The sequence below is a fragment of the Capricornis sumatraensis genome, chromosome 20, assembly GCF_032405125.1.
Source record: "Capricornis sumatraensis isolate serow.1 chromosome 20, serow.2, whole genome shotgun sequence".
Taxonomy (NCBI): domain Eukaryota; kingdom Metazoa; phylum Chordata; class Mammalia; order Artiodactyla; family Bovidae; genus Capricornis; species Capricornis sumatraensis.
In genome coordinates, this window is record NC_091088.1 from 67,525,751 (window position 1) to 67,534,897 (window position 9,147).

The 9,147-nt window shown below is 63.8% G+C and overlaps 1 protein-coding gene across 2 annotated transcripts; it reads right to left on the reverse strand.

The window, feature by feature from the left end:
• Window positions 1-223: 223 nt before the first annotated feature.
• KMT5C (lysine methyltransferase 5C) lies at window positions 224-7,112 on the reverse strand. 2 transcript variants are annotated; one of them, XM_068992694.1, is made up of 9 exons: window positions 7,061-7,112; window positions 5,164-5,419; window positions 4,819-4,984; window positions 4,344-4,453; window positions 3,386-3,549; window positions 3,251-3,270; window positions 1,530-1,666; window positions 1,286-1,446; window positions 224-1,106 (listed from the first exon to the last, which is right to left on the reverse strand). In XM_068992694.1, exons 2-9 carry the CDS (start codon window positions 5,271-5,273, stop codon window positions 607-609), a joined length of 1,368 nt encoding a protein of 455 aa, XP_068848795.1. In that variant the 5' UTR covers window positions 5,274-5,419; window positions 7,061-7,112; the 3' UTR covers window positions 224-606. The 2 variants fall into 2 exon arrangements, with proteins under 2 accessions (XP_068848795.1, XP_068848796.1); XM_068992695.1 differs by having other exon boundaries at window positions 708-1,159.
• Window positions 7,113-9,147: the final 2,035 nt, after the last annotated feature.

Genomic DNA, 9,147 nt, shown 5'->3' on the forward strand with positions numbered 1-9,147 from the left:
CCAACCCCCCAACATATCCCATTCTGGTGTGGGGGAGCGGAGAGACCCCCCACACCCCAGTAGCACCAGGGATAGCACCATGAGAAAGATGAGGTCGCACCCGGCCTCCCTGAGACCCACGGGCGTGGTGGGGACAAGCCCCTGGCCAACCCCCCTCGCCCCCCACTCAGACAGTCACAGGCTGAGAGCAAACTGACCCCTCCCCCACAGGGCAATGTCTAGGGAGGCCACCCAAGCCAGCCCCACCTCCCCCAGGCCTGCGGGGCAGCCCCACCCCTATGGCTTTGCTCCCTGGGCAGGTGAAGGCTCCTTCAGCCCTGCAGGCCGGGCTGGGGGCGAGGGCGGGGGCAGAGAGAGGGCAGTGGCCAGGGCTCCCTGCCAGGATGGGGGTGGCTCAGGGGTCAGCAGTCACAAAGGGTCAGGGGTCAGATCCCTGGGGGTATCCAAGCCAACCTGCCCCCAGGTCAAAGCTGTGCTGGAGTCGAAGGTCAGTTCCTTCCCAGGGGTCCAAGAGCTCCTTCTGGAGGTGGCTCCCCGAGAAGCTGGGCAGGAGGGGACCAGGAAGGACACCCTGCGTTCCGGGCCCAGGTCTCCCTGTCTAGCCCATCACGGCCCATCACTGTTGACATCCAAGTCAATGGAGCCATGGCTGACCACCAGCCTCAGGCGCTTGGGTGGGGAGAAGGGGGTGAAGGCAAGGGCCTGCTTGGGGATGGCGATGGGGCCTGGGGTCCCGGCGGGGGCAGGGTTGGCAGTGGCAGGCAGGGCTGGCGCCACGCGGCTCAGATCCACACGGACCACAGAAGGCAGCCCGTAGCGCCGGGCCCAGTGCCAGTCCTGCTGGGGGGCCCAGCAGGCGCGGGGGGCCTGACCCAGGGCCACCCGGGCCTCTGCCCGCAGGCAGCAGTGGGGGCCGCAGCCTCCCCACCGGTGCAGGGAGATGCGGGCAGCTCGGAGAACAGGAGGCGGCGGGGCTCGCCGGGGCTGCAGGCGTCGGCGCCTCCGGGGACGCACCCGGAGCTGGGGCTGAGGCAGCCACTGGAGCCAGAGGGGCGAGGCATCGAGTCGGGCGCTGCAGGGTGGGGGGCGCAGAGGCTGGCAGGCGGCTGTGGAGGCCCGGGGGAGGGGAGAGGAGAGGGCAGCTGCGTGAGCAGGGCTCCTGCAAGGGCGCACAGCTCCCGCTCAGGCTGGCCGCCTCCAAGGCTCTTCCTGGAGGGACGAGAGAGGAGGAGGGCAAAGACGGGGCAGGGGACGGGCCCGCGGACAGCGCCCACCCCGTGCTCACCGCAGAAAGGGTCCCGGCGCAGCGGGAGTGGGTGGGCACAGGACCGGGGCCCGTCCAGACCTTGCTGCAACCGCCGCTTGGTCTCCCGGAGCTCGTACTTCTCCAGCGGCCGGGGTGGCAGGGGCTCCCTGGGCCGCAGTCGGAAAGCACCCTCCCCTCGCCTGTGGGTGGGAGGGTGGTGAGGAGGGAGGGCTGGGCCCCCGAGGACGCACTTCCAGCTCCCAGCCCCAGGCCCTTGGCCCACCTCTCGCAGGTGTAGCATTCACAGTGCTCGTTCTTCTCGCCGAAGAAGCCCTCGCCGTAGAAACAGGTCACCTCGTCCCCCGGCTCGATGTCCCGGAGCACCTTCACGCAGGCTGCGTTTCCATCTGCAGGCACAAACTGGGGGCCAGAGGCTCAGTGCCCCGCCCTGGGGGTGGCCTGGCTCCCCGCCCCCACCTCCTGGCCTGGCCTGGGCCCCTGGCCTCACCGCCTGCCCCTGGGATGGGCAGGGGCCGAGCCCTGGGACGCGCTCTGCCCAGGGCCTGCCCTCAGTGCCGGCTCCTTGATCCCCCCCTGCTTTGCCTGCTCCCGCCCTCGCTGCAGGACGATGACCTAACCAGGCCTGGCAACGCAAAGGAACCGCTCCCTCCGGCCCAACCCCTGGCTCCTCGGTGGCTGGCCCGCACCGCCTGCTTCTGCCGCCTCCCCTTCTCCAGGCCCAGGCCCACCCCCAGCCCCAGTCCAGGATCACCAGCCCCCTCATCTGGCTGCTCCTGCCTCTAGGTTCCTCCTCTGGGAGAGGCGGGACTCCCACCCACCCGCCTGTCCATCTGTCCACTGGTCTGTTCGTCCCAGGCTGACACACACCTGGGAGTGGCCCTGGCCTCTGGCCTGCCTGACGCCAGAACAGCTGCCCGGCATCTCCCGAGCAGGCACTGCCAGGTGTCTGCATTCCCTCCGTGCCTAAGACCCCTCTGGAGCCGGCCCCTCAGGGTCTCCCTGCCCTGGGCTACCCACCAGCCTCAGCCTGTACCCCACGGGAGCCGCCATGGGGTGACCGAGCTCACACACGAGGGGAGCCCCCGTGCCGCGGCCTCCCAGCCCTCCAGCCTGACGCCCCATCTGAGATGCCCTAGGGCGCGCCCCTTCGCCCTCAACACCTGGGAAAACTCTCCTCCTCCTCCAGCACCTGGCTCTGACTGGTACAGCCTCGGCTCTGCATCACGAGGAGGCTGGCACCCCTCTCACCAAGCCCTGCCTCCTCTCCCTCCTAACAACTGTCTGTGCCCCAAACCCCACAAGACACTGACACTCAGCGGCCTTCACAGCTGTGCCAGCAGGCAAGTTCTCATCCTTTCCCATCTGAGAAGAGAAACCAGGGCCTGGGCGGTGGAGCCAGGACTCCAACCTCCTCACGTGGGGGGCTCTGGAGGATGGCCAAGGCCAGGGAGGCCCACACTTGCAGGGCAGACGCCCAAGGCCTTGCTGGGCGTCACCCCTCAACTCCCTCCCACGCACTCGGTCCTCCACACACACAGAACAGGGGGGCCTCTCTCTGCCTCCCAGGGCCTCCTATCAGGAGGAGCCCTGGATCTCCAGGAGGGCAGGGCTCTCTCTGACCTCACTCCCGGGGCCTCCCCCGCCTCCTGCTATCATCACAGCTGCAGGGGCTTCTGCCTGGGAGGCCGGGCAACAGGCACAGGCAGGGGCACCTCGGGTCTGCCCACCACCACCCTCCCCCTCAACCGGCCCCGCCCCCGGCCAAGGTTCGGAGAGGGGGCGCTGCAGCCAGCAGGTGGCAGTGTGACTGGGTCCCAGTGTGGCTCTACCAGAGGCCCCTCCTCCCTCCCGGCACGGGCAAGGACGGGTGGGAAGCTGCACGGTCAGGCAGGGAGACCCCCGACAGTTTCTAGCTCTTCACTGACCCGAAAGCTCCTCCCCACGTGCCCCTTCCTCCCCGGATGTGGGATTCCCAGGTCTCACCTTGCAGTTGGGTTTGCAGTCTGGAGCCAGTTGTGGGGGTGCAGGGGAGAGAAGAGACTCGCGTCAGAGGAGCCAGAAAACTGGGGCACGCCCCTCCGCCCCTACCCCTGGGCCGGCCCCTAGCCCCGCCCCCACCGTGGTTGATGAAGGCGGCAGGGCCGAGCCACAGCTGAGCGCTGCGCTTGCGGGTCGAGTACATGATGCTGAAGTCGTTCTCCCCAGCCCTCAGCAGCTCCTCGTCGGCCTCCCGCAGCTCCGCGATGCAGCCCACTAGCAGCTCCAGCTTCTCGTTCTTTTTCCTGCCAAGAAGCCGGCTCGCTGTGGGTCAGTGAGTACCTCCCCAGCCACCAGCACTGGGAACAGGGGCCTCTCATCCCAAGCCTCCTGTGGGAAGAACTGATGCGGGCCAGCGCGCTCCACCACCCAAATGTCTCTGAAAGGCACACTGCTGCCCTACACCCACAGATGCCTGGTGCGCATCCTCTCCTGCTTTCAGCTCCTCCGGTGCCCACTGCCTCAGCTTCCCGCGGTCCAGTCCTGCCTAGAAGACCCCCCAACCCAGGCACCCCAGGCTCTTCACTAGACCTTTCAGTCACTCTGTGGGTCTCAGCCTCGGCCTGGCTCCCAAGTACACTCTCGAAATCCCCGGCAGGCTCAGGATGCACAGCTGTGCTCAGCCCTGTGAGCTTGCACCACTACCACCTCCCTCCTCACTAGACTGCATGCCGAGGGCAGGGTTCCTCTTGCTTACTGCCTGGCCCTCATACCCAGCAGTGATTGCTGCTTGGCGGGGGGGAGTCTGGTGAGGATGAGAGAAAGGACAGCAGTGTACTCTCGATCACAAGGTCAGTCCTTTCCCAGCAGCCCTGGGAAGCCTGGGTCGCTGGAGGGGGTCTCATCTCCCGGAGGGCTGTGGTAGGCCAGGGGGTCCTGAGGGCCAGGCCCCGCCTCCTTTCTCTCAACACCGACATCTACATGGCCCTGTTGCCACAGTGCTGGGTCTCCTCCACAAGAGAGGGGGGTGTCTTCTCCCAGCTGTCCCTGGGGAGAGATGCCTCCTGCAAGGCCTGGGCTGCGAATCCTGCCCTCTTACCATGCACGAGTTGACACAATCTTGGCTCCATTTGTCTCCATGGAATAACGGGTACAGGGCAAGATGGTGAAGCCACTTTCAGGCAGGAAGGCGCGGAGGTAGCGATAGATCTGGGGGAGGTGAGGGGGTGGGTGGGGTGAGGAGCTGGGGCAGGGTCGTCCTTGGCCCTCTCTCTCCTGGGTTCTAGTCCTGCTCTGCCACTGACTCACTGTGTGGTCTCAGGAGGCTCACTTCCCCTGTTGGGGCCTCAGTTTCCTCATCTGTCAAATAAGAGGTTAGACTCCATCTCAGAGGGCCCCCCAGCGCACCTGTCCTAGCAGTCTCTGAGCCTTGCTTTAGATGGTCCCAATGGATAGGAAGTCAGGGAGTCCTGGGGGGCTGCGCTGAGGGTCTGCCCGATAGGGCGGAGGGCCTGGGACAGGTGGGGGAGACAGAACATGAGGGCCAAGGGGAGGAAAGGGAAGGGCTCCCTCACGTGGGTCTTGAGGGCAGCCTCCTGCCGTGGGCCCCGGCTCTGGAAGTAGTGGGCCATCCAGCCTCCCAGCGTCAGGGCCCGGTACGCAGCCTCCAGGTCCCGCTGCCTCAGGAAGGCCTCCAGAGCTGAGCGCAGGTGGTGCTGTCGTCGCAGGGGGGGCACGGGGCTGGGGGAGAGGGCATGCCTGGGTCCCAGGGCCTTGGCCTATTCCCTGTGGGCCTTCCCAGGCCCCACCCCCACCCCCGCTGGGAGCTGAGAGGAGGATGGGGCAGAGGGGTGGTGGTGGCGGGGCAGGGGTCCCGGGTCCCAATATCCCTGGGTCCACCGTCCCCGGGGTCGCCTCACCTGACGTTCATCTTGTGGGTGCGGAAGCCGAGGTAGGGGTCCAGGACGAGGCTGGTGGCCAGGTCGTCATTCTCACACAGTTCTCTGGCGGTTACTCTGTCGGGCCCCATGGTGCCCCACGCACCATGCTGCCTCTGGTGGTGGCGGCAGGGGGTGGGGAACGCGAGGCAGGGGCGCAGCGTTGGGATCCCGTGTGTATGCTTGCTCTCTGCCACTTGTGAGCCCTGTGAGCCTGGGCCAGGCCCTTTGGCCTCATCTATAAAGCGGGGAGAGAAGCAGTACTGACTTCGCAGGGCTCTCAGTGAAGGCGAAAGGCAACAAGCGCTTCTGACAATGGGGAGACCCCCCCCAAGGATGCCAGCCACCATCCTCAGTAGCTGCACCTCTGCAGCCTCCTGAGCACAGACATAAACCACTTATGACAACTCCCCCGCCCCTGCCCACGCACACACATTCACAGACCCCATGTGTGCACGCAGATTCCCTAGGACTCCCATATACACGTACACACACACACACACACACACACACACACGCGCGCGCACGCTTGAAGGCACGCAAAGGTCCCTACAGACCAGGGAAGGCTGATTCATTGGCAGTCTGGGATAACCCTGAAGGCTTAGTCCTGCAGGAGGTGGGAGTCAGGGGGCCCCCAGCAGCAGCTCCGGCCCGGCCAGAACCGCTCGTTCTTCAGCCCACCCCCACTCTCCCGGCCTCGGCCGCCACCCCCCTCCCCAGCAGCCCTCGGGAGCCCTCCTCGGAAGGCTCGGGGTGAAACCTCAGGCAGTCTGGAGGAGGAGGGGTGGTGAGGGGAGGGAAAGGCGAGGAAGGCTCCGGCACCTGCTCTCTCTCCAAGGATTCCGGGGGAGGGGCGCGGAGGACAAAGCGGGGGGAGGGGGGAGAGAAAAGGAACGTGTGGAGAGGCAGAGGAAGCCCAGAAAAAACACGCGAGAAGGACGGCGATTAGCAAAACGAAAACAAGCCTCCTAACCCCGACGGCGGAGGCCTGCCCGGCACCCACACCAGGGTGCTTCGGGGAGTCGACGGGGGACTGCGAGGAAGGGGCGCTACAGCGGCTGGGAAAGGGGGCAGAGACCCCAAGGCAGAGGAAAATTAAAGAGGGGGCGCTGCGGGACGGCGCTGGGACGGAACTGAAGCTGCAGAGGGGCGAGGGGGTAAAGGCAAAATGCGGACACCACAGGGAGGGAGCCAGGGCAGGGAGAAGGCCCGGGCTGCCCGCGGGGAGGCTTGGGGACCCAGCGAGGACCCCAGGAAAAGCCAGCAGGGAGACCAGGGGTCCGGAGAAAGCACAGAAGGACCTGGAGGTCCAGGGAGGGTCCTGGGAAGGTAGAGGGGGGCGGTCCAGGGGTTCCACAACGGGGTTGGAGAAGCAAACGGGGCCAGGGAGAGTCCTGGGGCTCCAGGAAGGAACCCTCAAGAGCCGCGAGGAGCACGCCCGGGCTCTAGGGTAGGGCCTGGGTAGGCAGTGAGAACCCAGCCTAAAGGGCTGAGGTGCTGAGGAAAACTGGGGGGAGCAGACACGGGCCTGGGGAAGACCTTGGGGGAGGGGTGGCTTCCAGGGGCCTGGGCAGGCGGCGAGAGTGCAGGGGACGCGCCTGAGGGCCAAGGACGGGAGTGCAGAGTCAGAGGGCGAGCTGAGGGTCCAAGGAAGGGCCTGAAGCGCGAGAGCGGGGACTAGGGGAGGAAGCACAGGGAAGGGGCTGGGCACCGAGAGCAGCCTGAGGCTCGCCGAAGGGCCAGGAGACGTGGGCGCCTGGGCACGAGGAGGGGCGGGCGGGCCAGGGGACAGACGGGGCTGGGGACGACCGGGAGCCAAGGCGGCGCGGGGCGGGGGCCGAGAAGGGGCTCAGAGGTCGGGCCCCGCGCCGCCCCTCACCCGCTTCTCCTCCTCCTCCTCCTCAGGCGCCCGCGCCGCGGCTGCCACCACCTCCCACAGCCTCCTCCAGCTCTCGTCAGACCGGGTCGCCGCGCCTCCAGTTAGCCCTGCCGGGCCCACCCCGTCACTGCCACTACGGCCTCCCATTGGCCAACGTCTCCGCCACTCTTCAATTGCCTAGAAGCTTGCGCCGCCCCCATTGGTCAGGCTCCGTTCTGCCCCGCCCCTATAGCCCCCCTTCGGTGCCCCTACAGAACCCCGCCACGCCCGCCCTGCCGTCAAAGCGCCGCCAACTGCATCTAGTGGCTGCCGCCCCTGTCCCTCCGCTGCTGCCATGGAGACGAGTCCCCGCCCACAGCCAGAAGTTGACGCTCTCATTGGCCGAAAGCGCTGTCGTTCCGGGAGAAACTCGGGTTTGGGTCGGGTTATTTGGGTACAAGAGGGAAGAGGGAGGGTTCCGTCGGCTACATAGCCCGAGTGTGATTGGTTGGCCTTGGAGCGACTCATGCTTCCATTGGCTAAGGTCTCCGCCTATCACCGTTAGGGTAACGCCCTCCCTGTTCTCCTTCTCCGGCGAAACCTTCGGCCACCAGAGGGAGAAAGCAGGAAAGCCGCGGCGGACCAGGGAGGTGAATGCGCGCGCACTTCTGTTCTTTCTTTCCATCCCCCCTACCCCCAACTCGGCTGGACCTGCGGTTGCCAAGGCGACAAAACTTTATTGACAACCCTGCCGAGTACAAAGGGCTTTTCCTTTCCTTCCCCGTTCTAGATCACCCTCTCGTCCCCCAAAAAACCCTGTTTAATTTTGAATAACCACAATAACACTCTGTGGGTGAATCGATCAGAAAGACGGAAGTGGGGGCTTTGGAGAAAGCCGTGACTCATGGGGCGCTCTCATGGGGCGCTCTCATGGGGCACCCCCCCGACGCCCCCAATAGGGATCACCCTCCTGCTACAATCCTAGAAGCGAACATAATTAGCAATTCATCATAATTACGCTCAGAATAATAAGCCGCACACTTGGAGCAGGCGGTTTTTGTTTTGTTGACTGCTAAATATTCTGTGCTCTTGGAACAATGTGTAGTATGGAATAGGTACTTCGTTAATTTGTGCTGAAGGAATGAATGTATGAAGCTGGTTTCTGCAAACAGCCCTTCTGTGACTGTGGAGAAACGGCTTGCTCTCTACGGGCCTGAGGCTCACATCTATAAAATGAGAACCCCTCTTTGAGAGATCTTCCTGAACACCCTCCCCAGGGTCTTTCATCTGTGCTTCCAGGCTCTCATCTTCTGTTCTTACTGTCCCTTCCCCAACTAGGACTTAACCTCAGATCTGAGACACCCCCAACTTAGGCACATCCCCCCTCCACTTCCGCCAAGGATGGCTCAGACAGTAAACGTATTCGCCTGCAATGCGGGAGACCTAGGTTCGATCCCTGGGTTGGGAAGATCCTCTGGAGGAGGGCATGGCAACCCACTCCAGTATTTTTGCCTATAGAATCCTCAGGGACAGAGGAGCCTGGCGGGCTACAGTCCATGGGGTCGCAAAGAGTCGGACACAACTGAACGACTAAGCACTGCCTACAGCATCTTCACGTAGGGGAATGCTATACAGCAGTGAAAGTGAGTGATCCAGCACTCGGTGTATCAGCCTGGACAATCCCAAAGCACCCTGCTAGTTGCAGAAGTTTACAGAGTCGAATGCATACGGTTAAAGAAAAAAAAAAGAAACAGGAGTTGTGTGTGGACATGTAATAAAACGCAAACTTGCCTGGGTATGACATGGGGTGGGGGTGGGGGTGCCCTAGTGGCGACCCCTGGGGGAGAGCGGAAGGAATGCAGTCAGGAAAGCTACTCAGGACATTCTTACCGGCAATTATTTTTTCTAAGCTGGCAGGTGGAAGCTGTGAATTCACTATATTCCCTGTTTTTTTCTACATGTCAGAAATATTTCATAATGTAAATAAAATTTTGACCCGCCAATGGCACTTCCAGGGTTTTATGCTAAAGAAATAATGGGAAAGTGTTGAGTATTTAAAGATGTTTGTCTCAGCATTTGTTGAAAACAGCAAAAAAATAGGAAAAACT

Excerpts from the sequence above, each read along its gene's own strand:
- KMT5C (XM_068992694.1), bottom strand. The coding sequence starts at position 5,273 with ATGGGGCCCGACAGAGTAACCGCCAGAGAACTGTGTGAGAATGACGAC. Across the intron at positions 3,550-4,343 it reads ATTGTGTCAACTCGTGCATG|GAAAAAGAACGAGAAGCTGG; the intron begins GTAAGAGGGCAG and ends GCTTCTTGGCAG. Across the intron at positions 1,107-1,285 it reads GCGCCGGGACCCTTTCTGCG|CCGCCTGCCAGCCTCTGCGC; the intron begins GTGAGCACGGGG and ends GGGCCTCCACAG.